We start from the raw sequence: 26948 nt of genomic DNA on the forward strand, positions 1-26948 counted from the left end.
CGCCTTGGAATCGAAGAGAGCGGAACAGAAGTTAAGGCATTTCTCATCCTTGAAGATTAACAGTGCAGGCATCGGACTCCGGGTTCAGGGTGGAGGAGCGTTGCAACGTACGTGTGCCCGTAAATGTACAGGAAAATAAAACCGAAAAAAATAATAATAATAAGAGTTGTGATTCAACAACTTCGGCGACGTGAAAGCGCGTTCCAGGCGAGTAAACAGTGATAGCCCTCGTCCTCGCTTTCTCTTAGTCTCGCAACCTTACTACCCCCTGCTGCAACTTTCTAGCCTCCCGGCTTGAAAAGGGGCTAGAGAGGGAAAATAAGCCTTAGGAAGTAGTGCATACCGACAGAATAATTGCACGCCAGTACAGTACCATGTGACACAAGTAGGAAAATACGCGAGTAGTGGGCTCCGGCTCAGCAAGTTGTGCGTAGCCACGAAGACACATCTTTGGGCAAGAGTACAAAGCTGAACAGATGATACGGGAAAACTTGCATTAAATGCTACACAGGCAGCCCGAGTCTCGTGTTTTGTCGCTCCCCTTTCCTACAGTCCTTTTGATTCTTTGTCCATCATAACCACCGGTTGCAGCACTAAGAGTTTGTTAGTTTCTCCAACCCGACCATTCACAAACATCTCCTCAACGATAAAATGAACCTTCTCCAAGTTAAACATAACATCGAGCTCACACACATTCCCAAAGTACTTATCTAATGTCTCCACGAGAAGTTGAATGAACTCGTAAATCGCCAGTTCCCCTCCTTGTGTCTGCTCCTCAAACGTGTCAGTGTCGAAACCGTTTGCGGGGACTAAACTAAAAGATTTGCCGTTCACTTCCTCACGAAGCGCCTTACGGTTGTTTAATCCAACGATGAAGAAAAGAGACGCGTAACGCCGATAAACGAGTTTGTAGTGAAGATGATCAAGGAAATTACAATCCGTGTCTCGTCGTTGCAAACACTTTCGCACAACTTCTCCCTCCAACGCAGTACGCTCAACTATGGGCATAAAAGTGCTATACTGCGCTAACCGGGTTTGGCCCTGTCTGTTCACGAGAAATATGAACTCAATTGTCGTCATACAAATGAAGTTGACCTTCACTTCACTTTTTTTTTCCCGCTTCGCCACGCCGTGTTGCGGATATTTGCGGGTCTGGTGAGGTGGAGGAGGAGGGGGGGGGGGATGGAAATAAAATAAAAAATAAAAACAACAACAGAAAAGTGAAGAAGAGAGAAATGGTGAGAATGGAAGGCGTAGAAGGAATTGTGCAGAAACGGGATGACAAAATAGATGGGACCCTCATGAGCGTATAATACATTTATTTGTTGATAGATACAGAGGATTCCGCTTTCAACAAAGGCTCCGTTCCATAAACAACAAAGCGAATCCTAACATGATTTGTTTTTTTTTTAATTTGGCAGTCATATCTTCGCCGTAAAAATATAGAAGAAAAAAAAGAGATTGCGAGGCCCGTGCGAGAGTAAAGGATAGCACTAGCGACATTAAGATCAAAAGAAAAAGAAACACAACATCACAAAACAAAACAAAAGAATTTAACTTTTATCATAAAAATTCAAAAAAAAGCAAAATTAGTGATAATAGCAATAACACCAGTAATAACAGTAGAGAAGTTGTTGAATAGTAATAAAGAAAAAAAAAAGGAAAACAATCAAAAGAACACCACATAAAAAAAACAAAAGGAAAGGAAGGGGGAAAAAAAGGACAAACAAACAAACAAACAGAAACAACTCTTTTCTTTGGTTTGCTTTATTACTGTTACTGTTATCGTTATTATTAATTCCTTCGTTTTCTTTCATCATCATGCCTTCAGTTTGCCCGTTGCTTAGTAATTATTTATGGTTATAATGATAGTTGCAGCAGCAGTTGCCGAAGCAACAAGTGCGGTCGAAGCAAATAACAGAGAAAACGAAAAAGGAAAAGGAAGAATAGGATGAATAAAATAGGCAGGAAAAAAAAAAAAGAGGAAAGAAATGCAGAGAGGAAAAACGAGAGAATAAAAGACAAGAATAAAACAAAAATAGCTTTCGAAAAAAGTAGCATTTCGTTGGACACACATTAACGGACTTATTAATTAATATGTACCACACCGTAAGATTTTTTTCCCCTTTTTAAAAAAAAGATTTCACCTCTCCCTCCTCTCATATTTCCTCTGTTTACTTTTGTTGTTTGTTTTTGATTTCGATGCCTTCTTATCCTTTCTTCCGTTGTAGTGAACATATGAATTTCTTTTTTTTTTTCTTCAAATGTTAATTTATAACTTCAAATATGAACATTAAAATATTTATGCATTTTTGCTTTTTTTTTGTCATTGTGGGCGTTCACTTTTCACTGATGCCATTAGCAGTACGATCACTTTTTTTTTTCCTCCACTTGACTTAACTTGTCGTTTTGATTTTTAACTATTTATTTGAAATTTTTTTTAAAAAAAGGAGGGGAAAAAACATTGCCTGTTGCTCCTCTCCCTTTTTTTTTTTTTTTGGGGGGGGGCGTATGTTCCTCGCACAGAACCATTTTGTGCATTTATAATAATTATAATTACAATAATAATAATAATAAAACCAGGGGAGCATATCGCAAGGAGGAAAAGTGAGTGAGGGACAAGACTGGGAGAAGCATCAAAACTAAAACTAAAACTAAAACTAAAACAAAAACAAAAAAAAACAGTTAAATAAAATAAAATCAAGTGACAATTTATGAAAAGAACAAAGAAAAAAACTTTAATAGTGAATTGAATTGAAAAGCAACTTAACCCATCAATCGACAACAGAGTGTGGGTACTTTTTTTTAAAAAAAAAAGAAAAAAAAGAAAAAAGAAACTGAACTAAAGAGAAGGGGGAAAAAAATTTAAAAAGAACGAAAAGACAGGAACACACATACACATACACATACATTTATAAATTTATAAATATATAAATGTGTATGGAGATTTTTTTCTTTTAAAAAAAAAGAGGGGGAAGTAGAAAGGAAGAGAGAAAGAGGAGCAAACTAACTAACTGACTGACAAGAATTAATAATAGAAAGGGGATAATTGGATTAACACAGGAAAAAACAAAAAACAATAACAATAACAACACATAAACACGCAGACATACACACACACACACACATTTTTTTTAAAAAAAGAAGTGACATAAAAGAAGAATTAAATGTCCATGAATTCGTTTTATTATTTTAAGTTTTTATGTCTCCCAACACCAACACTAACCGTTTCCATTCCTTTCCTACGAGAGATCATGTTGCCAATGGTATTAATAGTTATAATCATAACAGTAACAATAACAATACTAATAATAACAATATTAATAACAACACAAACATGACGCGCCGGATATAAGTAAGATTAAGAAGTGGAGGGTGGAGATCCTCCGTTACTTCCTTCCTTCCCATTGCGAAGAGGAAAACAAACAAAACAAACAAAACAAAACAAAAAAAAAAAGAGTGGCACTCAAAAGTACGCGATTGGATGAAGGATAAATAAAAATAAAAAGAACGAAAACGAAATCGGTCAAGATTTTTTTTTTTAAAAAAAAGAAAGGGAAGAAAAAAGGACGTAGAGACGTACACATGCATATATATAAATATATATATATATATATAAAATAAGCATAGTTAACATATACGCATGGATGTGTACAGGCATATCTAAACACATATTCGAAGAAAAAAGAAAAAAAGTCCAAAGTAAGCTGAAAACGAAAAAAAAAGAAATTGAAAAAGAGGTAAATAATTAAAAATAATTATAATAACAATATATATATATATATATATATAAAGTCGTACATATATAAATATCAATAATTCATTATAATAAAATATAAAAATCTCATCTGTATCCGAAACACATGACGCAAAAAAAAAAAGAAGTGAGTGAATGGATGTGAACGAGTGGAAGCTCTTTTCACTTAATTTCCTTTTCCTCACCTCTGCACAAACGTATTATCAGAAATTTCAGAGGAAATACATATAATAATAACAATAATAATAAAAAAAAAAAGAACAAAACAAAACAAAATAAAACAACAACGACAACAACATGAAAAGAAAAGGAAAGGAAAGGAAAGGCGTGTGTGCGTGTGTATGTGTGTGTATGTTTATGTTTGTGTGATGAAACGGGTATTAGGAGGTTCTGACTCTCTCTTTTATTTTCATCATCGTCTCAGTCAAAAATTACTTTGTTAAGCTTTAAACAACACATTAAACAAAAAAAAAAAAGAAAAAATGAAAAGGGGATTGATAAGGAGGAACAATAACCAAAAAAAAAACAACAACAACAAGAGACTGTGAGTATCATTTTCTTTTCTTTTTTTATTTTTTATATTTTATTTTAAAAAAAGAGAGGGAAAAATAGAGGGAGAGACGAGGAAAAGGTGAAATGTGTCGGGAGGACACGCAACCCAAGACGAGGGAAGGAAAATATTTTTACTCAAATATTTCAAACTTCTTCTTTGTTTTTTGTTTTTTTTTCAAGTTTATTTATAAGAACAAACAAAAGATAAGTTCCCCCCACTCAAATCATTTCTAAAAGAGGGAACATACTCAAGAAAGAGGTGTAATAAAAGGGAACTGAAGGAACACCCCCCAATTCCCTTCAAAATTTTTAAAAAAAAGAAAAAGAAAGGAAAATATAACTTTCATTTCTGAGAATGCGCACAAATAAAGAGTAAGATAAGAGAGAAAGAAGGATTTTAAAAAAAGAAAAAGAAAAAGAAAAAAAGAGAGAGAGAGAGGAATGTATGATAATAGATGGAAAAAGAAAGGAGAGGGGTCCAGCAACCGACAAAAATCACAAAACGCACAACAAAAGGAGCCGCACAAAAATAATAAATATTTTGATTTTTTTATTTTTCATTTCTTTTTCCTCTTCACCTCTTTACCTCTTCATTTTTCATCTCTTTCTTTCTTTTTTTTTCTTTCCACCTTCATCTCCTCTTGTGTCGTGACGTCGCCGTGCCTTCCACCCCTTTTAAATTAAGATAAAAGTGGGGAAACAAAAAGAATCTCTTCTTTTCCTTTCATTTCATTTTGTTTTTTTTCTTTCTTCCGGAATGGGCGGATTCATCTTTCTTTTTTTTTCCTCTTTTCTATAAGCACACATGTGCGGCTCGCAATGTTGTGTCCGCCGTGCGAAACAAGTCCGTGTTTTTTTTTTCTTATCTTTCTCTTTTTTTTACTTTTCTTAAATTTAACTCCTCCTCCCCCCTTCCCCAGTCCTGTTTCTCGCCCTTTCACTCTCGTATCAAATCTACTTATGTCTTTTCTTACTTTTCACCTCTCCTCCACTTCTTTCTTTTCTCCTTTTTTTTTCTTTTTAAAGGTACAATACTTTGATCATATCTTGGATGCTCTCGAGGGATAAGTTTACCAATTTTGTTTTGTCTTCGTTACACTTTACCCCCTTTTCAAACACAAGCAATGCATTGGTATTTTATTTCCCTTTGTTGCTTGTTCCTTTCTCTATAAATATATAAATATATATAAATATAAATATATATATATATATTATATATATAGTTGTGTATTAAATATACTGCCTCTTCACTTACCGTTTTGTTGAAGTTCTCCCTTCTTCTTCTTTTCCATTTGTCATTCCTTTTCTTTTTTCGCTTTCTCGACGCTCAACTTTCGCACTTGTGGTTCTTTAAAATTCCTCTTCCGTTCCCTCTGCTCTTCAGTCACCACTGTAAAAATAATAAATCACAAGTTACATGTCAGTCAAAAATAAACAAATATATATATATATATATTTGTTTATTTATAAATATATAATTTCCCCCTTCTTTTTATTCTTCTCTCCCTCCCCTTTTTTCTGCCACCGCCAATTAGAGCTGAACTCTCCCTCTTTTTTAATTCATTTCCTGTTCCCTGCGCTCAGAGTGAAAAAAAAATGGGAAGCAAAATCATTTAAAGAAACCAAAAGACAAGAACAAAAAAAAAAGAAAGAGAGATAACACTGGAGGAGGGGATTTTCATACGGCAGAGGTGGTAAAAAGAATCTGAAGGAGGAAACTTAAGTGAAGCTACAAAACAAAGAAGAAGTAAACAACCGAACAAAGCGAAACAAAAAAAAGAAAAGGAGAACTGGGAAAATAGAAGGGACGAGAAAATAACCAAACATGAATAAGCGAGAAGAGCGCGCAAACAAACACTTCACAGAAACACACCTCGTCTCGTCAGCCACTTGTGCTTGTGGACGAGGAAATATTTGTCTCTGTTTTAAACATGTCGTGTGATATATATATATATATATATATATATTTGTGTGTGTTGTGTGTGTGTGTAAAAAAGAAAAAAAAAGCGCGCATACACATTTTTTTTAAAAAATTGCAGTGACCGAGAGATGTAGCCAAAACACTTCATGGTTTTCTGCAGTGGGAAATACACCTGCACGTGCACGTACATGTACATATATATATGTATATATATATATATTGTGTGTGTGTGTGTGTGAGTTTGTGTGTATGGGAAGGAGGGTGTTGCATAAATAACAGCGGTAGAAGATCTATGCGTACCGTACACACATGACTCTTTGTATCCCTTTTTTCCCCTATTTTATTCCTTCATGCACAGAACTTTCTTTTACTTCTTCTTGTTCCTTTTCTTTTCACTCCGATACCCCTATTTTTTTTTTCTTGTCTTCTCTTCTCTTCCCTTCTTTTTTTCTTCTTTGTTTTTTTTTTTCAATTAAATCCATACACATACCACCCTGTCGCTTTTCACGAATACTTCCCCACATATCAACTGTTGCAAGGAAAAATAATGTTTTTTTTTGTTTTATCTCAAAACGAAAACGAAAAAACAAACAAACAAAAAACAAAAAAAGATGCTACTTGGCTTTCTCCACTCACCCCCTCCCCAAGTAAGGCTCGTGCTCACGTTGGAACGTTCATTAACACAAACAAACTAGCTGTATTTTACCCAGTGGGAGGCGCGACTTTTCTTTTTTCTTTTCTTTGTTGTTGTTATTTTTCCTTCTCTCTTTTTTGTTACCTTTATTTATCTTCGCTTTCCCTCTAGTCGTAAACCCCATCTCCATCCCCATCCCCAAGTGATCCGAAATGGAAATCATTATTGGCGCTTTGGCACATAATCTCTCGGATTCGAGTCCTTTGATCCAGACGAAAAGAAAGAGAAGTCAAAAAGGAAAAAAAAAGAAAAAAAGAAAAAAAAAAGAAAGAAAACAAAAATCAGAGTGCTGTACCCTGTTGGAATAACTACTCGGGTGGTGAAGGTACGTCTTCCTCCCACACCCTCGCGACGGCATCTTGATAATCCCTCATGGCTTGCAACATCAAATACGGTGGCAGCGTGGCCAGCGTCCTCAGCAACTTGAGAAAGCTGCTTAAGACATCATCACCCTGAGTCCGTTGCAACGCGTCATCCATTTCCTCAATGATGAAGGGATCACAGAAGAGAACATTGTTCGGTTGAAAACTCACCTCCGGCCCGCGGTCATCCAAAAGAATTACACGATCGAGTGGCCGCCCCAACAGTGAAAGGTCTTTTTTATAGGTATCCCCCACGGCCGTGCAGTGGTGCCTGTAGAGCCGATGTGCTTTATGGTGAGGGTCCAGATGGTCGAAGATCGAGGTCGCGTACTCCTCTGTACCCGTAGTAAAGAATACAACTTCAAATGTTTCAAAGCAGTACTCCAGAAGCTCCTTTGCGAAGGGTCTGATACAAACATAAAGACGTTGTTGGAGGCGAGAGCGTGCGCTACACATTGGCGAGAGTTGTGCTTTCCGGTTGACTAGTTGTGGTGATGAGGGTTGTGATGGGGTGGAGGCACACGCCTTATCTGGTTCATAACCCTCACTACCACAACCTGCGCTGGCTGCCGCATAGGTGCCGACCTGATCAGCAGAAGTTGGTATGTTCAGTTCGATCTCCAAATGAAAGGAATTCTCCGCCGGGTTCCACCACGAGGGGCGCCTCTCAAAGGTATGCACAAGGGTGTCATCCAAGTCGAGACAACACGTTGTACGTCCTACATGTTCGCTGCGCTGTTCTGGGAGAAGATACTGCGTTACTTTTCCCCGGTCCACAGACCCCTGGCGAACAGGTGAGAAATAACCCGAATGATGCGGAGCTGCCTGGACGTCGGGAACATGGAGCTCAGGAGAAGCGCTTGCGCACCTCTGGGGAGCACAATCTTCCATATGTTCCTGTCGTCGATGGTTACAATGCGGTTCTTCAGCACCCACGCACCTACTAGTAGTAAACCCACGGTCTACCTCCAAGTAAGAAAGCAGATCGCGCAATAACTGTCCTACAGGCCTGTCAGGGGGCGCCACCGAACTCGCTACCGGTTGAGTGGTCTCCGGCACATATATTTCCCCTTCGCCGCTGTCGGTGATGTTGGGTGGTTGAATAGTTGACCAGCAATCCGAAAGCCCGCCGTGCCCGCTGGGGCGATCGTGGTTTTTCGCACTTCCACTGAAAGTTGTTTGATTTTTTGTGTGCCGGGACTGGGAGCTAGGAGCTGAGTTCGTGTCCGATTCATTGGATGAAGGAGTAAGGCCATCCGGTATCAACTGATCCAATTCTTTTTTAGGTGATGGGTGCAGCACCTGCGTCGGTTGACGGGAGCTTTTGCGAGTAAGAACACTGGTCATGCCGCCGAAAGCTGCTACTGCTCCCCCACAGGACACTGGACTGCTATTCTGCGTGCTGGGATACACCGTACCACATTCTACATCTAGTTGTCCGTCTCTCCCACCAAACCGACTCCATGGTGAGAGCCAACAGGACGTGAGAGCGGGAGACGACTGCGATGGCGTATCTGTTGGGGTGTCGGGTTTACTCAGCTCCTCGAAGCATCCAACAGAAGCGGACCTGTAAGCTCGGTGGGGAGGAATGTTACCAACTGCCCGCGCTGCAACGTCCTGTTTATCAACTGATGGGTGAATATCAGAACGGCGACCTGCCACAGCTGGAACGAGGGTGCTAGGAAGAGCAGAAAATATATTGAATGAGGTGCCATACGGACTGTGACGATATTTCTGGTGGTGCACATTATGCTTCACCTTTCCGCAACTAGTAGTCGAGATGCCTGATGATCCGCCCATCCCCCAAGTTGTCGATAGTCCTGGATATGGCACGCTGTAGGCACGTGCGAGGCGCAGCGGACTTTGCTGATGAGCGCGTACTGAACTATCATGTGGTGAACCCCACTCTTCATAATCCCGTGTCTCCATCTTTCCGTATTGTGGGTTGTCAGGCGGTGCGACGAATCCACTACGTCGCATTGCTGACCCTGTTGCACCGGTTCCTTAGTGATATTAAGACGACTCTGATAATTGATATCTGGGTACAACTTAGGTTTTTTACTGTGCACAAATTTAACAACACGACCACACGCGAATAAAAATGCAAATTATATAAAAAAAAAGCGAAACAGAGGGGGAAAAAATAAAGAGCAATGATAAAGGGTGAAAACAGGAAGTAAACGAAAGGGACCTAGCACTATAAAATAGCGAGAGGTGAAATGCGAGAGTAGAAACAAACAAAAAACCGCAGAACAAAATGAAAGCAGAGAATGTAAGCACCGAAGGTGAGAAAAGGCGAAAAAGAAATCTCGCTTCCCTTCCTTTGGTTCACCCCTTCCCCGTCCTCACACATTCGTCGTAGGGCCGCAACGTCGTTAAAAAAGATAAACGGATACGTCAAATTAGTTTTCTCCTGGTGAGATGTACACCAACCAGCCGTCTTCTTTAAGAAATTCGATACGAAGAAAGCTATGGCGTTTTATTTGCTGTTTGTACCACGCGAGCTGAACGTCAAAACCAACCGCCTCTCTCTCTCAAACAACCAACCAAAAGGAAAATGAAAAAAAAAGGCAATCTTCCGGCTCTCCACACACACACACATACACACATACATACGCAAACACTCCATGAAGGCTTAAAAAGCCAACCACCGGTGACACCACCACCAGGAACAAAAGGGACAACAACATCACCACCGTGTTGTAACGGCCAACACACCAAGTATGCATTAGTGTTATTTTTCATGGAAACGATAACAACTACAATAACGACGAACCACTTCGTATGTTGTAAAGAAGACACTACCGCCGATGGAAATCCACGTTACGCGAGGAACTGCACCGCGGAAGAATCGCTGCATGGGCCCCCACCTATCCGTTGGGCGCGGTACTTCATGAAGTAACTCCTGAAGCGCACCACACACCACTGAAAGTTTTTTTGGGCGCCCCGCCCTCGGGCTGCTCACCTGTCCAAGCATAATGCGCGTCTTCAGAAGGTCTAGCGGTGTTGTAATAAATGCGGCGGTAGCGCCTCCTAATGCGCCACATAGTGGTAAGTAATGGGGCCGTCTGTCTGTGTGCAGTGCCACTTTGAGTGCCTCATAGCACAACATCTGTATGACAGCGAAAGGGACATCACGTAGCAGCATGACAGGTATCCCACTGAGAAGGTTCGGAATACCTCGTACTCGCATGCTTGTTGGTGCTGTATCCGTAGCAACACCAGGTGTAACACCGTGAGTTATGTGTACCAATGCGCTGCGCAGGTTCCTGTGTTGCCCCGCCTGAAGCCGCTGCTTCAGCATCTCTATCGGGACACGAATGCAGGAGGCTGTTGTTTCACCCACCACAGCGGCAGTCGCCTGCGACGCAAGTTGCCACTGTTTTCTCCCTGCATAAGTCACATCACTTTGCCCATCATCTTCCCCCAACAGAGCCCGCTTTGTCAAGTCGTAACCAACAAAAAATGCCGCACCACTCGGAACGGAACCAATGGCCACGGCACTGAGGCCACGATAAACGCCGACGAATCCCCCCGCACGGCGGAATCCGTCTCGTGACTGCAGTCGAGTTTTGATAGTGTCAATCGGGTACAGTGTAAAGTCCACGACAAGACCAGCCGCCGCACCTGCCACAAACGAGTCCATTCACGTGGCCTCTTTTATGGTGCGCAACCACTTGCAAACAAAACAAATATAATATAAATACGAGAAGTTCGAGGTTAGGAAGAAGAAGGGAGAAATAAATACAGTTGACAACATATCAAAAGTGAAAAAGGAAGGTACAATACAAGTAAGGTACGCACAAAAATTCTGTGTGTGTGTGTGTGTGGAAATCAGAACAAGTCACATCCATTCCTACCACTAGGAAAGGGTAAAACAAGTAACGCGGGAGGTGGGGGTGGGAGGCAGAGGAAGTATCAAAAAATGAAAAAAAAAATAAATGAATAGCATTGTTTCTCCTTACCCCCTCACTTCAGCTGACTTTCAGTGCTCGTCTTTCTTCTCCCCCGCTTTTTTTTTTGCTTTTTCTCACCTTCAGAACATAACATCCTCATCTAATAAAGTAGCCATTTACGACACCCTTAACCACCTGTCCGTCACGCCAACGTTTGAGAGGGACCGCACATAATCACACAAATAATTAAATAGATTGAACAGAGAAAACGAGAAAAAGGTGGTGGAAATAAACACATAGACAAGACAGTGCAGGAGGGAAAATAAATTTGTGTTCGTGGCGCCAGCACAAAATGACGCGACACGCTCAATGGGGAGGGGAGTTTAAAAAAAAAAAAGCAAAGCAAAACAGTGAGGAAGAGCGCCAAGACACACTCTGCGCATGACTGCAGCACCTTTCCCCTTTTCAGTCGGTGAACAAATAGGTCGAACCCCTGTTACCCCCTCCTGCAAATAGATAAATTGCCTCTTCTTCTTCCGCTTCCCCTTTACCCCGTGATTTTCTCTGTTGTCATTCTTTTTTCTTTACCTTAAAAAAAAATACATTTCCTCCCGCCAAAGGAAATACCCTCATCGTAAAGACTGAACTTCACAGAGACGGGTAGAGGGGTGAAGGGACAGCGACGACAAAGGGAGACGGCACATAATTCCTGGTGTTTCAATTTTTCCTTCTCCCTTTCCCTCTCCTTTATTTCCCATTTTCAACATTGTTCGTCGCGTCACTTCGCAAAAAGAAAAGAAAGGAGGGACATTCCCCCCTACCCCTTACACACGGCCCCATACACAAACAAAAAAACATGATACATTTCTTTACCCCCTCTCTCTCTCTCTCTTCCTTTCTCTTTTCCCTTTCCCTTTCCCAGATAGGGCAACTTTTTTTCTTTCGTTAATCCCTCAACATGCTATTAGGAAGTGTGGAATAGAGTGAAATGGGTTATGTTGGGGTAAAAGGACAGCACACAAATACGGCAGCAACTAAACAAAAGGCAAGTCTCCCCCTCCTCCTCCTGCTACCTCTCGCGGTGACGGAGAGAGGGGAGAAAAGGCCAGGGATCAAATGAGAAATGTTGACAGCCACAAAAGAGGGAAGACAGAAAGAACCGTACTTTAAAAAAATGAAGAAAAGAGTCCACGATGATGAAAATGCAAATAAAAGCAAGGAAAAGTCAGGGAAAACGAAGATGTGTGTGTGCGTGTGTGTGTATAGACACATTCCAGACACGCGAACAGTTGTAATGCATGTCAAACACCAATTACCGCACAGAAACTGGCGGTCCATCACAAAACTGAAAGAATATGAAATGCACTAAGTGAGATCCCCCAACGTTACATAAATACATACACGCACAGGAGTGAACATCGTCGTACTTGAATTATTAATATTATTTGTTTGTTTGCATGGCTCCTTCTACACACCTCGTCCCTCTTTTTTCCCATGCACCTAGGGTGCATGTGTGTGGATAGAGGCTTCAAAAAAGTCATCTTAACACAGAGGATTCACACACACACACACACACGAACAAAAAAAAAAACACTTTTCTTACATTCACATATTACACATCCCCTGAATGCGTGGGTGTCCTTCCATCAGTAGATGACGAATAGGTTAGCGAAGCGCACAAACTACTACCACTTCTTCGTCCTTGATAATTGTGTGGATGCGGATCAGAAACCGCCACTACACTCTTCGTTATTGAGGCTAGATTCCGTGGCCGCGATGTGCTTCCCAAACTGTGGCGAACATTAGGTGACGCTCGCACAGTTCCTCTGAAGAAGGAGTTGCCAACTCGCGATACAGTCGAGTGTCCTTCCAAACCGCTCTCGACGTTATCAGTGGTACCGGTGGCCGACAATTCATTCATTTTGGCCGTGATTTGTGCTTTAATGTTGTCACTAAAGGTCACCACGAGACTGGGAGACCGCTCAATGACCTTGCATTGAACGTCTTCTGGATCAATATTCAGCGGAATGCGAAGACATTTCTCAGGGTCACCCGTAGGAACGGGAAAGCACATGCATAACCTTCCATTCACGTCACGTTTTACATTTTCTGGCAGACGCGATCTTATTGAAGAAGGTAGTAGATGACTTGCCCCTTCACGCGGGACATCCTCGCTGCTTTGAGCTGTGGAGGGAGATGTGGGTTTCGGCGACGACGGCGTCACTCTTGTCAGTGGCTGGAGACATTGCGATGTTGTTGGCGAAATGTTTAACGCCTGTTGAGAGTACCGCGACGGAGAGACAACACGTGACCCAAAGGAGGAACTTGACAGGAGCGACATGCTTTGATTGTGTGCTAATGGTACAAAGCGGCTGTTGCGGCACGTGGAGCTTCGTACGGTAGACGTAAGTGATACATTACTGTTGTCATTGCTTGCCGGGTCCACTTGCGGTGTGTTACAAGGGGAGTTTGACAGGACGTTAGCCCCGGGTCCGTTAATACTGCCCGGATAAACGGGAGTTTTGCTGCATGCATCGAGGGTGAAGTTGTGCTTGCCGTCCGTGCGCACACGAGGAACATTCAGAAAGGCGTCGTCTATATCAGCGCTTACTTCCACCTGATCGTCGTCAGCGACAGTAGCGAACTCTAAGTTTCCATCGTCAGTGATACGCAAATACTGGGGGGAGGTCAATGAGGTCGAGAACGAGGTGCTCTGAGGGAAAACAAAGTTTCCGGCCGACGCCCCACGGGGTACGGTGTAGCTGAAGGTGTCATGGAGTGCTGCATCTAAGCAAATGGTTGGGCTTGTCGAGGCACCACCTGCACCGCTGAAACAGCTAGCCGCTGGACTTTCAGAGCGGCTGTTACCCATCGTTGCCTGAAGCTCTAAGGGACGTCTTTCACCTGCGCTAAGTGTATTCGTGATGTCATCGCTCTTGTGCTGCAGCTCAGTTTGCTGAGAAACACGTAAGGGGGTAGCGGGTACTCCCTTGATTCCACCGGCAATCCATACATTGCACATCTCCACCGAGATACGGGCAGAAACCTCCTCAAGTTCATTCTGGCACAACTGCTCCTCATCTGCTACACCGTACGTGGACTGCCAATTTTGACTAACGGACACTCCAGCGCCTGTGAAGAGAGAGTCAGGATGTAGCCTCCGCCCCGTGATCCACGGGTGCTTAAGAAGTTCCACTGCTTCGGGTCTCTGGGACACGTTACGAATGAAGCACTGCTCCAAAAAGTGAATGAACTCTGGGCTAAAGTCAAATTCCTCTTCGTTCGGCGGCAGTACAAGTGGGGACTCACTTGTTGTGGTGATGTAAAACATAAGAGGAATATGATCACGCACACCCGTGTGGTACCACGGTAATTTACCCGTTGCAAGTTCAAACAGCGAGCATCCCATCGACCAGATATCGGATTTGTGAGTCCCCTCTCCTTTGATGAACTCGGGTGCCATGTACAAGGGTGTTCCAATTACGCAATTTGTGGACTTATTCAGTTCATTTACACGCTTGCAGCATCCGAAATCACACAACTTCACCACGCCATCATGGCTCACAAGGATATTAGCTGGTTTAATATCACGGTGCAAGAACCCCTTTTGGTGAATGAAGGCTATAGCCTCCAACAAATGCCGAGAAAATCTGCGCAGTATCGTCTCCTGAAGGGGCCCAAACCGCTCCAATAGAGAAAGTGTCGATCCACCCGTATGCAGTTCCATCACAATTCGACACACTTTTTGCGAAACACTGTGCTCAAAAAATATGTACGAGACAATATTCGGGTGTTTCAGAGACTTCAGAACGCCAAATTCCTTACTAATGGCGCGAAACCCCTCTTGATCATTCACCTCCGCCATATTAATCTCCTTAATGGCGACGAGGCTCCCAGTGACACAGTCCACCCCAGCATAAACTTTCGCGAAGCCACCCACCCCAATTAGCGGGCCTTTATGGATGTCCACTGGGTGAGTCGTGTTCCCATTACCGATTGGTGTTCCGGTGAGCGCTATGTGGGATGCGAGTGATCGCACAAGCCCTGACAGTTCTTTCCTTGCCGCAGACGTAAAGCACCCACTACCTCCCCTGTTCACCAACCGCGGGGAACCACCCATAGCGTAGTAAGCAACCGATCTTGGGGGCGTTCCTCCGCTGGCTGCCATCGACGGCAGACCGAACCAGTACATTCCTGGAAGCGGACTAGGTGAAGCAGACGAAGGTGATGCACGACCGGTGACATGAGAGTTGCTTGCATTGACTCCACCGGCATCTCCTGTGCCAGCAGGACCACTAATGCTTGCACCGTGTGAAGGACTAAAAGGAATTGAGTGACGCCAGCCATCCAACCGTGGTGACTCTATACAGGGGCGTGGTGACACACTCAACGACGAGTGGGCCCCACCGTTCGGTAGGGGCACGTAACCTCCACCCAGTGACATTCGTTGACTGAACAAAAACGACCTTTGAGGCGGAGCCGCTGCTCGTCCAGGACTGAACATGCAAAAGGAACAACTCCATTCCTGTACACTACCCATAAGGCTGGCGACAGTACTTGTGTTGCTCAGGCTTCTCCCGTTACGTGAGTGCTGTTTGCTTGAAAATGCAACGCGATAACTCCCATTGCGTTTTGCTGCGCCGCTGCGCCTGTAACCCCGCGGCGGAGGGGTGTTTGGTGACTTGTTGCTTATCACAGACGATTCCGCAACAAAACGGCGGTAGCGCCCCGTGCGCGTCGACCCAGGCGGACCAGCGGTAGACGTGCTGCTGTTATCGTCATCGTCGTCATTGGGATCGCTCTCCGATGCATCGTTAAAGCGTTGGGGTGGAGGTGTTGCGTGTAATTCCTCCATCGAACTCATCAAGAAGGTGTCAGTGTTTCGCTTCTGCGGATAACCCCAACAATAACCCCTTTTTGGATGCGGCTTTGCTTTTCAATGTTCACAGGTTATGCTCGAAAAAATTTCCCCTCTTTCACCCCCTCCTCCTTTCTTTAACACGAGATTACCTTAACTTGTACGTATACACACGTATATACCCCCGTCCGACTTGTTATGATGAAATGCTTCCTCTCTTTTCCTCTCCAGATGGTCTGGGCAAACCAGACACGCACACAAGAGCAAAGAAAATACCAAAAAAAACCGACGGAATAAGCGCTGCTTACCGTTTCCTTAACCGCCGCGAAAACCTAAAAGAAGCCACACTGATGCACTCAGGGACATTAAACGGGGTGTGGAAGGGAACAACACGAAAAGGCGGAGCGATGAAGTACAGAGATGTGTAAGCGGTGGAAACACGAGGAGGGGAAAGAGCAAATTCAGAACGTGACAGTGAGGTAAGGAAGGTAAGGCACTGGGACTGACAAACGCAAGCATAACATCTATTCTCCACCCCAACACGACCCGCACAAAAGCCATTAAAAGTCCGCACACTTATGCATACGTGGGTGCATGCAACACACGCACCTGTATGTGCAAAACCACGTCAGTTTTTTGCATGGTTGTCGGGGCGGAGGAATGGGAACTGATAATAAAGGGGCTCTAGCTCATCTTCCGTCATTGGTCGCTGTAAACCACTTAACTGCAACAACTCCTCTTCAGACGATGCGTTAAGAGCTAGAGACGCAATAAAGGCGCATGTCAGTTGACGCAGTGGCTCCACAAGAAGAAAGTCACTCAAAAGCGCGACCTCCAGCAGCAGATCCACGGACCGCGGCGCCTTTTCCAAAATCGTTGAATAATAACTAGGTCTGGTGTCGTTTGTTGGAGCTCGTCCCCGTTTATCTGCGGTACCATCTTCGTCAATATGAGTTATGGCGTTCCTTACGTCGTCACCCATACAGCTGTACAGTAGGAATTCCAACTCCCACGGTTGCACAAGTTCTTCAAGGGGAGCACGAAGCGGCTTACTGAGCATGCTCGGCACCCGCTTGGTAATTAAGTCCAGGTATGTGAAGAGCGCCACACAACCCTTCTGCGTCGCTTGCGGTAGTATCACTGGTGGAAGGGAATTCGCAGGGTTCCCCTCAGTGCCGTTTGGCCTGCGCCCCATGTTGGGATCTTTAGGATCATAGTGCAGTGGCTCGAGCTGCAAATCTGAGGAATCCAACATTGTTTCCAACAACCGGCAGTACCGTGCCCCACGCACATGCAGCGCGAACTCATGCCGCTGTACCGCTTCCTCTTTCGAGTTGATTAGAGACATGGCATTGTCACCCCATTTTTGTGTAGCGGTCACCGGGGGTCTTGGCCGGACATTGGTCTTCGTTGGGCTCCTTCGCCCATTAACTCTTGCAGACCTTTCCCTGCAATTTCGAGCACTGTGCAAGGTTGAACCTTCACTATCGGGGGGCGGTGGCGCCTTGCTGAGGGCAACCAACCTCAAGTACTCCTCTGATGGCAGCGGAGCATTGGGTGTTAGTTGAACAAAAATTGGCCGAATACCACCTTCGTTGCCTCCGACTCGGTTACTGTTTTCCACATCATCGAAAATGACCATGGGTGACTCTCCTTCTCAAGCGGTTGTTCCTTCTTCTGAGTGGTAGGATCCGTGTAGCATACGTTTTTTAGAGGGCGCTGGTAAGCCGGCGACTCAGCACACAAATTAATGTGTTGCGTGGACGCACAACAAACGCGGAGTGACCCAAATGTTGTTTCTGCGGTTCCGTTTCCTTAAATAGCACTCCCGCAGCCTTTTACGCCTTATCCGATTGCGTCTAGAAACTCCTCCTTTTCGCACGTGGAATGTTCTGACGTTACGCGCGCCCTTATCTACCTCAACACCGACCCCTTAGCTACTTACCTGCGTGAATCAAACCCTTCAAGCAGTGCGTGAATGTGTATATGCGTGTGTGCAAGGAAGGAGGAAACGAAAGGTAATAAAGGTCAGACAAGTGGTGTAACCGGGGGGGGGGTTCTGATACGGCCCACTAGGTGGTAAACACGAGTACAATTCATTCATTAAACAATTTCTATGTAGGGAGCAAGGGACGTAGAGGCACAGCGTGCGCTGAAAATTTTAATACACAGTCTTCCCCCCCCCCCTACGGATGGGTACAGGCTGTGCTCTTTCTGGATTCATAATTTGTGATGGTGATCTTGTACTGATGTTTCCCCTCTATACACCACGCTAGCGCATGGGCACATACCAGTCTGACAACAGTGAGGAAGGAGTATAATCTACTACATGTGCTCCCTGCTCTTCTTTTGCAAGGTGATCCTTCCCTTCCCCCCTTCACCTGACCTCACAATAAACATTTGCTTGCGAAAACACAACAACAACAAAAAAAAAAGAGACAGCCGCCATCGGCGACGAACGCACACTAACACCACGCGAGGAGACTCAGGGCGGTGACCGCTCCCCAATCCTCCTCCACTACCCCTAAGGGGCAGCGAAGAAAAATAGAATGAGAAAAAAAACAACAAAAAAGTGCTCTGGTGCGTGAATCCAGTAGTGTAAGAGAGGGGTTAGGGGGAACTGACAAAAAAAGGAAGGAAAAGCGAAGGCAAGGAAGACATGCGAGCAAATATATGAGAAAGCAAACACATCCTCACCAGAATGCGGAAGTGCCCGAACATTTTGTAGCATGGAACGAAATGAGGTGCGGGTAAATGTATGCGTGTCGCCACCGAGTTAATCACATATCACTGGCAGAAACAGGGCAGGACCAGAAGTAATGCCCGCGCAACGAAAGTTGAAAATATTTCTATCCACCACCCCTTTACCTCCTAACACATCTCCCTTGTTTCGTTCCATAGCCACTTCACGTCCCTCCGCGCAACGCTAACGCTTTCGTGCACGGGCAAGCGAATGCAGCGTCATTGCTGCTGCTCTTCGAACGGAGTCAGTAGAACCCCGCTCCGCAAGGCCCCCAAGGACTTCCACCGCATCCTGAGCAATCAGGGAATCTAACGCTGTGGCATGTCCACACAAGTTTTTAACACAAAGCACCGCCTCGCGAGCACAGTCCTCGGAACCGTGCTGAATAATGTACAGCAGCGAGTTTGTGAAGGATGAGGCTGCCGCGGTATTTCCCTTCGCATTCGGGTCCTTCCACTCGGCGACACAGCAAAGATTCTCGTCATTCGACGATGTGCTATTGCGAACTGCCAGAAGGCCATTCAGTACAGCATAGGCATGTGACACCGTGTTCTCTTTCTTGACGGTACCCGTACCAAAAGTGCTTGAAGAAGTTGTCGCGCGGTTTACCGTGATAGTTGATGCTGTCGCAGTTGCAGTGTTAGCCGCTGATGCAGCGCCACTCGCACCCGCCGACTGGGGTGGGAAGGCAAGCGGCGCCTTCTCCGCAATAAGTTGAAGAAGGGCATGCAACCCGCCAAATTCACGCAGTTTTGCTCGGTTTTCTCGGCTGTTTACGGTTAATGACGATAGTGCTCCAGCAGCCTGTTCCAACACTACAGAAGGCTGGTCGGGCTCTAGCAGGAACCGGCAAAGGAGCTCTAGACCCCGTTCCTCTCGGGGCACCACCTTGTCGTCCCGCGAAAGATACCACAGAGCCGAAGCCACCGTCTCTTTGAGCTGAAGCGATGGTTGTTGCTGCTGCTGGCTTTGTGAAGTGTTCGACGAAGAACGCCTGGTGTTTTGACAACTTTCAGGGTACTGGTAGCAGTCGTCCACAACGTATACAAGTGCGCGCACAACTCCAGCCGAAACCATCGTCTGCCTATTTTCCTGCACAGTCGAGCAGTTGCGAAGAATACCAACTATCTTCTCCTTCACACTCAACATCACCGGCACCACCACCTTCGCATTCTTCTCTTTTGCAGCCGTGGTTGATGATATTTCCAAGATCTTTGTTAGCAGAGGTATTCCCCCACTCAGTCGCACGCTATGCTTTATTTCAGGGGATATGGTGAGAATCCATAGGGTTGACGCTATTTTGTCAAGCGTTGGCATAATTATGCTCGACGGCTGTTGCACAATGCCTTGTTCAAGCTTCTTCAACAACAGTTCTACTCCACCAGCCTCACGAATAACTGGCTTATTTTGGTCGTTGATGGCACAGTTACGCAGTGTACCAGCCACATTATCAAGTATTTTGTCACTGATGGGAAGGTTTCCCCCGAGGTCATCCTTTGACCCTGAAGTAGTTGGAGCTTCGTTTCTCGACCTGCGCGGGTTGGTAGTCTGTGATTTCCTGTCTAGAACAGATAAAAGCACAGGGATTGCACCCGCCTTGCGGATGGCGGGTCGCGTCTCCACTGCGGCACTGCAGTTCCACAACGTGCCGGAGGCGTTCTCCACAACACTCACACTCGTGCTTTTTGCTATAAGATGGGCAAGCTCTGTGATACCACCATATTCAAGAATCTGTGTTTTGTTTTCGGAATCGACGCTAAGATTCCACAGTGCTCCAGCGGCGTTCTCTTGCACAAATTGTTGCGGGGAGCTTAAAAGTTCTATCAATGCGGGAATGCAGCCAATGTAACGAAGATAAGTCCGGTTCTCAGCGTTGCTGGCGCAGTTCCACACGGCCCCCGCTACCTTCGTCTGAATGGACTCATAGGGATGACGTAGTGTCGCAGTCAACTTCTCTAATCCGCCTGCCTCGCGGATGGCCACCTTAGAAGCCTCTTCTCGAGTGATATATCCAATAGTCATGGCAACATTCTCCAATATTGGTATAGAATCCGTATAGAGGAGATCGAGCACCGCCCGGAGACCGCCGAGACGCCGCACCTCGTCACGCACCTTGTCTTCATCGTCATTGCGTGCTAAAAGGCTCCATAGAAGCACAAGTGATCTCTCAAGCACTGCTTCCGAAGTGCAGGATGCTACAATGTTTACCAACGGCTGCAGACCACCTGCGGCAATGAATTCCTTCCTCCCATCCGGAAGTTGCCTCCTTCCCTCACCTGCGGGGTCTAGCACTTTGGAGGAAAGGCTCCTGCTGCCGCTGTTGGCGTTACTATTATTATTGTTATTGTTGCTGTTGATAATGAGAGGTGAAAGACACTCCAGAACCTCGCACTTCACATCATCGTTGACGCTCTGAAGAAGGCGAATAAACGTGGTCACAACCGCACCATCCTTTAGCATTGTGTGAAGAAGTGACACGGCCACTGCCTCAGGTATCAATGTGGGTGAGCGCGACATGGGAACTGAGGGTGAATCAACCGTGCTTTGATTCCCAAACGCGGCTCTTACAACATGCCCAAGTATCCGCAGCTCAGCCAGTTGTATCGGCGGGCGCGGATGCAAAATGTGCTTTAGCAAACCAACGAGAACTGTCGATACCTCCTTTTGTTGTGTTAACGTCCATGAAGACCTGCGGAAATTTTGTTCGTCATAACTCTCAATCGCATGTAGAAGAGTTGTCTCCTTCACATCGGGTAAACGTAACATAGAGAGGAGTGCATTCCCACTCGGACAGTTATTGTTGCCACTTCCACTACTGCCTCGAAACGACGAGTTCCCTTTGTCCGGTGGAGACCGGCGCGCTTGAATGTCGCCTTCGCTGCTTGACGACTCCTCGCTGCTTTCATCGGGGGCTACCTTTTCGCCTCTCTTTTCTCCTGTAGTATCAGGCGAGCTCGCGTCACCGCCATTTTCCGCTGGCATTCGTTGCTGAAACTTACCTGACACAACGGAGCGAGCGGAACGCCTTGGTGAGTTGGAGCTGGTTGGAACCTCGTTAGGCCCATCAATGGTGGCAGCGGCAGCAACTTCCGTGGTTGCGCCGACGTTCTCGCGCGGGGAGCGGCCAACCACATCGACCTCGCGCTCGAAGAATTCAGGCAACTCACCCATCACCAACATGTTCATAGCAGTCTTGCAGAACGCCTTTTGTTGTGCCACCTCCTGGGCGCGACGCTCCAGTGACTGCAGCTGCGCCTCGACACGCGCCACCTCCGCTCGAAGCTTATCGTATGTGAGACGCACCGCCTCCATGTCTCGCAGTATTGCTTCTTCCTCGTTCGTAAGAGCCAACGACCGTTCAGCCACTATATCACTTAAATGAGACATGGCCGAAGCAGCACGCGATGACAAGTCGCCATGGGCGAGGCCACCATTTGAAGAGCGCTGCTGCTGTGCCTTTGATGACTCACGAATACTACGGACGAATTTCGAAAGCGGGCACTGGCCAGCCTCGTCGCCCTCTGAGAGTACAAGAACCAGTGCCGCAATGCGACCGTTCAGCATGTTCGGAGAAAGCGAGCACATGAGTGAACACAGCTACGGCAAATAGGGGGGGGGGCAAAAAGTATGCACTCACACTCTGCGGTATGATAAGAAGAAACGACCAATGATATTGATAGCGCGCTCGACACCGGGGACAAATTATTGCTCCTTACCGGTGCTTCAATTTTTCTTCTAAGGTCTACACCCTAAACTAAAGGTAACCCTACAAAAAAATATGTAGATTCAATAGAGCAATGGGAGTATGGGTTCTCGCAAAATAAAAAAAAAGGTGCAAAAAATTGTGAATACGTACCACGTGCGAGACATGTTTTTTTTATGATGCTGTTAACAGCAATTGTAGTTTCGTTACGGCTTCCTTCCTCTCACTTCATATATATACAGTAAAAAAATTCGACAACATGATCGTACATTCTCAACACATTCCTACCTTTTTGCTCCATACCATTAGCTCACTTCAATCGACCTAGTATACATTGCAGTATCGCTCTCGCTGTGAAGGTGATGACAATAACATTTATAGAAAGAAAGCCCTCCTCAGTTGCTCTCGCACACTAACATTTCAAATAAACAGCATCGGTTAATTCAACACGACAGTCGACACACTTACGAACATCCGCTAATCATACCAGCGACCGAGGCTTCTTTGATCCGTACCACCTGTCAATAGCTAAACAGAGAATTGACGTAAACTTTGCCACGCTGCGAAACGTCAAGAAGGAGAAATTGGAGGAAAAAAAGAGAAAGTGATATCGTTCACGATGATGTTCAGACGGTATCCTCGCTCAAGGTCTGTGAAGTCGTGAGCGACACCAGTAAAACACACACTGTAGAGCAGTAGCGGTAGCAGGGAGTGATCGCCCACACTGCCTTCTTAAACGTAAAATTTTTATACTTTCATGAGAAGGAAGTGGTTAGCCACTCCTGTTAATGGCGTTATAATAGTTTAGTTACACATGAAGTAGAACACCAAGGAGCCAGGAAAAGTTTCCCTGCGGAAGGGATCCACGACATCAGAACTGGATTTGCGCATAGCCCGAAGGTGTCAAACAGTGCACCTACGATTGCACATGGACACTCATATACCGTATTCAGGTCACGCAGAAGACAAAAAATGCTGAGTGTGAGCACCTACACGCGTGTTGTTATCTCACCTTTACGTCTCTTGGTCTTTGCAACCTTCTTCCCACGTAGCGAGAGATCAAGCGGCGCCACCACGTGACCTTGCCGTACTTCCACACGTGGCTGGTTTGCTTCCTTGAAAGAAATGGCAGAATTCCACTCAGGACCGTACGGGTGCCGCATTGAACGTGCAAACTCAGTTGGGTTACTAAAAGGGCGCGGAATCATGTGCAACAACATCCGATCTGGCACAAGCTCTACACCGTCATGATTGATGATAACATGATCAAGCGCGGCATCGGCACGGCTTTTTAGCAACGTTGTCTTCTGGATTTCTCGCTGTAGCTCCATTTCATGTAACTTCGCCTGATGCTTAATATTCAGGCGGGGGTCACTCCCTCCCCACTCCCCCCACCCGGGAAGAGTGGCGTTCTTGTCCACAGGCTTCATGATGTTGGTTACTTGTGCAGTCTTCTCAGCAAGAAAGTCGGCATCGACATCATCCTGCGCGAATGCACGAGCGATAAGATACTCCTGCTGCTTCAGAAGGGCTTCCTCATCGTCTCCTTCCTCCCGCGAATTTTCTTGCTGAGCGACGCCCATTTTGTTGGTGGGGTTTGACGCAGTTGTCCCCTTTCTCTCGCTTTCGCCAAATGAAGAGGACTGATCTCGAGGTCGCTTAGTCACTTTAGGGAGGATAGTTGTGCGCGTGCTGATCGATCTCTTTCCCGCCGTGGAAGGTGTGGGGGTATCTATGCTTAACGCGGGAGGTGGAACAGTTTTGGCCTTCCGCAATCCGGCAAATTCACCTTTTGGCTTGGTCCTGTCCACCTTTCCCTTCACAATAGGAGCAGGCCTAGTATTCTCAATCACAGCCTCATCATCACTTCCGCTCTCTCTCATCGGCCCCTCTTCATCCCCTCCTTCAGACGACTCACCGACGTTGTTCTGGGAGGTTTCTTTTTGTTGCCCCTCTCTGGCATCAATACCGCGCCTGCGCTTAAGTTGGATGTTTTCCATCACCTTAACAGTTGTTTTGCCACCATCCTCTTTACCCTCTTTCTGGAAAGTTAAACGACCGAGGCTAGCGTTGGACTTCGCGGGGAGACTACGGGGCGCTCCGACACGCCTGGGTTCAGCCGCGTCCAAATCCTCAACGTCCTCAGGGAAATCGGACGGCTCGTCGTCACTGTCGACGGCTTCACCACATGCTTTCCGGCGAATATCCTCCTGAATTTGATCCAATACCTCCTCGTAGCGTTTCTCCTCGCGCTCCTTTGCTTGTTGCATAAACTTCATCCCACGTAGCTCAGCACGTGCCTTTTCAGTTGGTGTCATGTTGGCCGCTGCAACTACCTGACTCTCCTCCACATCATCATCAACACCGCGCCAAAGAAGAGAGGTCAACTTCTTTTTACTGCTATCGGTGCCGTGGGCCCCTTCTTGGCCTGAAAGTTTTTCAGTGGCATCAGCAATGATACGGTCAACCACACGTTCTTCCTCACTTGAAGCCTCGCTCCCACCGCCATCCTCATTTGCGGCATTAAGAAAGGCATCGGCATCGGCATCCTCCTCCATTTTGCGCATAAGTCGGTCGTGTAACATGTGTTGTTCGTTTATCGCATCCTTTGTGGCCTCGTCGAACTGGGCAAAACGTTTCGCGTGCCGCACCCACTTGCTTGTGTTTTTGTGCTTCTGAGTTATCCGCTCCTCCACTCGAGCCTTCATCAGCCTCTCGGCAAGTTTGGCGCGTGCCTTTTCTGGATGGAGCAGCTCAAAAGCCTTTTCCCGCCGCTCCCTCTCGCGCTCCTTTTCGTGTCGTAATATACGACGGTAAGTTTTGCTTTTAATGCGATTGACGCGGCGGCGGCGTGCGTTCTCATACGACAGCATCGCTTTCAACTTTGCCATATAACTCGTTGTCGGGGCGTCGCTCTCCCGGCCTCTGCGTCGGCACAAGTCGCCTGTGTCTTCAACACCGTCATCATTATCGTTAGTGTCAAACGGTACGATGCCATCGCCCCTTTGCTCAGACACTAGTTGGGCTTTTGAAATTCCCGCCTTCGTCAGCAATGAGTTGACCTTTCCCGCTAACCGAAATGCGGACGTGCGCGTCGCATTTCCGGTCATACCATCTGTAGCAATTGACGTTGCAGAAGTGGTCGCTCCCTCATGTTTGTCCACGACAAGATTTGCTTCAGCCGCTGCAACAATTGCACCTAGTGTCGACGGCACTGGATTGCTTTCTGGCATTCGCATAGGTAGTTGTATGTGCTTCGACTCATGGTAGCTTCGCAAAAAACTCTTATATTTCTCCAGGTCTTGTGACACCACCTCCCGAACTTTTTCGCGCATTGCTCTCTCTTTTGTATAATCGTCCACGTCAACGCTTATAAGGTTATTCTTGTTAGCCAAGCTCCGCTGCAACCTTGATTGCGCCGCCGTTTTGGGAGCTGCAGCAATCATTTCCTGCATAGCGCTACCGAACTTGCTATCTGTCACACCAGAGGCAGGTCCATAAATCGACTCGTCCTCCTCTGTTACCCCCGAGCGGCGGCGTTTCTTGGTAATTCCGTCCTCGTCGACTCTCTTCTTTTTCTTTTTTCTTCGAGTTGCAGCTGTTTCACCTCGGTTGCTGTCCTCAGCACCCTGGGCGGCATCGAGCATGTCGGCAATGTCTATGCAATCATCATCATCATCATCGTCCTTTTCGTGGAAATCCAAGTCTTCGGGGCCGTCAATCTCGCCGAGGGCACGAAGCTGCTGGAGCAGCAGCGCATTATCTTCACCGTCCATATCGTCCTCTCCTTCACATCGTTTGCCACTTGGCTTCTTGCCGTTTTGCTTCGACCTCGCTTTTGGGGGAGCCAGGGCCTCACTGGTCCTCTTCTTGGTGAAGAAGTGCCCATACATTTCTTCATCGTCGCTATTGAAGGCTAAGTCGTCATCGATATCCTCATCAAATTCTGGAGGTATTAACGGATTGTTTAAATTTAGTACGCCTGATCTCTGCACACCGTCTCCGTCCCTTTCCCTGCGAGGTTTCCGCCCCAGCTTCATTTTACCAGTGGCCCTAGCAGCCGGCTTCTTACTTATCTTGCCCCCACCGTTGCCATCACGGCGTAAGACCATCGGTACAGAATAGCTCAAATTTCTCGCACACACTTAAATGAAAGAAGCTCTACCACCAAACAGGTCTCTTCGTTGCACTTGCTAGACGGCGAGCGAAAGGGGCACCGCCAATGCGTTGGGTAATAGTGGAAAGGAGGGAAAAGGAGCCATTACATACAGAGTTTGGTCGAAAGGAAAAGAAAATAGAGTAAGAAAGGTGTTCAAAAAATATTCACTTCCTCATTGTTGTTGAGAACTCAATGATGAGAGACTACCTACATTTACACAACACATATGGTGCTCGTGCAATCAATGACTTTCTTTTTCCTCCTTTCCCCTGTCTTCGTTTCAAACTTGCACACACACACATA

At 45.9% G+C, this 26948-nt stretch overlaps 8 protein-coding genes across 8 annotated transcripts, besides 38 other annotated features; all 8 read right to left on the reverse strand.

Annotated features, from left to right (window-relative positions):
- Positions 1–546: 546 nt before the first annotated feature.
- Tb10.61.2530 (adaptin complex 4 subunit, putative) lies at positions 547–1080 on the reverse strand (the record flags this gene model as incomplete). The annotated part of the gene is made up of 1 exon (XM_822813.1): positions 547–1080. The coding sequence occupies one exon, from the start codon at positions 1078–1080 to the stop codon at positions 547–549; it is 534 nt and encodes a 177-aa protein (XP_827906.1).
- Positions 1081–1186: 106 nt separating this feature from the next.
- Positions 1187–1207: a sequence feature (AT_rich).
- Positions 1208–1509: 302 nt separating this feature from the next.
- Positions 1510–1552: a sequence feature (A-rich).
- A 91-nt stretch (positions 1553–1643) lies between these two features.
- Positions 1644–1748: a sequence feature (A-rich).
- A 171-nt stretch (positions 1749–1919) lies between these two features.
- Positions 1920–2042: a sequence feature (GA-rich).
- Positions 2043–2412: 370 nt separating this feature from the next.
- Positions 2413–2449: a sequence feature (AT_rich).
- Positions 2450–2543: 94 nt separating this feature from the next.
- Positions 2544–2577: a microsatellite.
- A 61-nt stretch (positions 2578–2638) lies between these two features.
- Positions 2639–2682: a microsatellite.
- A 125-nt stretch (positions 2683–2807) lies between these two features.
- Positions 2808–2837: a microsatellite.
- A 51-nt stretch (positions 2838–2888) lies between these two features.
- Positions 2889–2936: a microsatellite.
- A 155-nt stretch (positions 2937–3091) lies between these two features.
- Positions 3092–3128: a microsatellite.
- A 142-nt stretch (positions 3129–3270) lies between these two features.
- Positions 3271–3330: a microsatellite.
- Positions 3331–3418: 88 nt separating this feature from the next.
- Positions 3419–3455: a microsatellite.
- Positions 3456–3589: 134 nt separating this feature from the next.
- Positions 3590–3618: a microsatellite.
- Positions 3619–3741: 123 nt separating this feature from the next.
- Positions 3742–3767: a sequence feature (AT_rich).
- Positions 3768–3769: 2 nt separating this feature from the next.
- Positions 3770–3792: a microsatellite.
- A 9-nt stretch (positions 3793–3801) lies between these two features.
- Positions 3802–3843: a sequence feature (AT_rich).
- A 158-nt stretch (positions 3844–4001) lies between these two features.
- Positions 4002–4041: a microsatellite.
- Positions 4042–4058: 17 nt separating this feature from the next.
- Positions 4059–4083: a microsatellite.
- Position 4084: 1 nt separating this feature from the next.
- Positions 4085–4125: a microsatellite.
- A 92-nt stretch (positions 4126–4217) lies between these two features.
- Positions 4218–4299: a sequence feature (A-rich).
- A 22-nt stretch (positions 4300–4321) lies between these two features.
- Positions 4322–4354: a sequence feature (AT_rich).
- A 318-nt stretch (positions 4355–4672) lies between these two features.
- Positions 4673–4784: a sequence feature (GA-rich).
- Positions 4785–4848: 64 nt separating this feature from the next.
- Positions 4849–4936: a sequence feature (T-rich).
- An 82-nt stretch (positions 4937–5018) lies between these two features.
- Positions 5019–5058: a sequence feature (T-rich).
- Positions 5059–5161: 103 nt separating this feature from the next.
- Positions 5162–5199: a microsatellite.
- A 73-nt stretch (positions 5200–5272) lies between these two features.
- Positions 5273–5330: a sequence feature (T-rich).
- A 146-nt stretch (positions 5331–5476) lies between these two features.
- Positions 5477–5531: a microsatellite.
- Positions 5532–5747: 216 nt separating this feature from the next.
- Positions 5748–5786: a microsatellite.
- A 464-nt stretch (positions 5787–6250) lies between these two features.
- Positions 6251–6276: a microsatellite.
- A 139-nt stretch (positions 6277–6415) lies between these two features.
- Positions 6416–6450: a microsatellite.
- Positions 6451–6482: a microsatellite.
- Positions 6483–6639: 157 nt separating this feature from the next.
- Positions 6640–6699: a sequence feature (T-rich).
- Positions 6700–6799: 100 nt separating this feature from the next.
- Positions 6800–6838: a sequence feature (A-rich).
- A 115-nt stretch (positions 6839–6953) lies between these two features.
- Positions 6954–7033: a sequence feature (T-rich).
- A 122-nt stretch (positions 7034–7155) lies between these two features.
- Positions 7156–7205: a microsatellite.
- A 27-nt stretch (positions 7206–7232) lies between these two features.
- Tb10.61.2520 (hypothetical protein, conserved) lies at positions 7233–9266 on the reverse strand (the record flags this gene model as incomplete). The annotated part of the gene is made up of 1 exon (XM_822814.1): positions 7233–9266. One exon carries the CDS (start codon positions 9264–9266, stop codon positions 7233–7235), a length of 2034 nt encoding a protein of 677 aa, XP_827907.1.
- A 607-nt stretch (positions 9267–9873) lies between these two features.
- Positions 9874–9910: a microsatellite.
- A 110-nt stretch (positions 9911–10020) lies between these two features.
- Positions 10021–10590, reverse strand: Tb10.61.2510 (mitochondrial carrier protein, putative; the record flags this gene model as incomplete). Its single annotated transcript, XM_822815.1, has 1 exon — positions 10021–10590. One exon carries the CDS (start codon positions 10588–10590, stop codon positions 10021–10023), a length of 570 nt encoding a protein of 189 aa, XP_827908.1.
- A 1464-nt stretch (positions 10591–12054) lies between these two features.
- Positions 12055–12102: a sequence feature (CT-rich).
- Positions 12103–12175: 73 nt separating this feature from the next.
- On the reverse strand, positions 12176–12520 carry Tb10.61.2500 (hypothetical protein; the record flags this gene model as incomplete). The annotated part of the gene is made up of 1 exon (XM_822816.1): positions 12176–12520. One exon carries the CDS (start codon positions 12518–12520, stop codon positions 12176–12178), a length of 345 nt encoding a protein of 114 aa, XP_827909.1.
- A 274-nt stretch (positions 12521–12794) lies between these two features.
- Tb10.61.2490 (protein kinase, putative) lies at positions 12795–16046 on the reverse strand (the record flags this gene model as incomplete). The annotated part of the gene is made up of 1 exon (XM_822817.1): positions 12795–16046. One exon carries the CDS (start codon positions 16044–16046, stop codon positions 12795–12797), a length of 3252 nt encoding a protein of 1083 aa, XP_827910.1.
- Positions 16047–16668: 622 nt separating this feature from the next.
- Positions 16669–17682, reverse strand: Tb10.61.2470 (hypothetical protein, conserved; the record flags this gene model as incomplete). The annotated part of the gene is made up of 1 exon (XM_822818.1): positions 16669–17682. The coding sequence occupies one exon, from the start codon at positions 17680–17682 to the stop codon at positions 16669–16671; it is 1014 nt and encodes a 337-aa protein (XP_827911.1).
- A 1284-nt stretch (positions 17683–18966) lies between these two features.
- Positions 18967–22368, reverse strand: Tb10.61.2450 (hypothetical protein, conserved; the record flags this gene model as incomplete). Its single annotated transcript, XM_822819.1, has 1 exon — positions 18967–22368. One exon carries the CDS (start codon positions 22366–22368, stop codon positions 18967–18969), a length of 3402 nt encoding a protein of 1133 aa, XP_827912.1.
- Positions 22369–23475: 1107 nt separating this feature from the next.
- On the reverse strand, positions 23476–26598 carry Tb10.61.2440 (hypothetical protein, conserved; the record flags this gene model as incomplete). The annotated part of the gene is made up of 1 exon (XM_822820.1): positions 23476–26598. One exon carries the CDS (start codon positions 26596–26598, stop codon positions 23476–23478), a length of 3123 nt encoding a protein of 1040 aa, XP_827913.1.
- Positions 26599–26935: 337 nt separating this feature from the next.
- Positions 26936–26948: part of a microsatellite that runs on past the window's edge.

The sequence above is a fragment of the Trypanosoma brucei genome, chromosome 10 (assembly GCF_000002445.2).
Source record: "Trypanosoma brucei brucei TREU927 chromosome 10, whole genome shotgun sequence".
Classification (NCBI taxonomy): domain Eukaryota; phylum Euglenozoa; class Kinetoplastea; order Trypanosomatida; family Trypanosomatidae; genus Trypanosoma; species Trypanosoma brucei.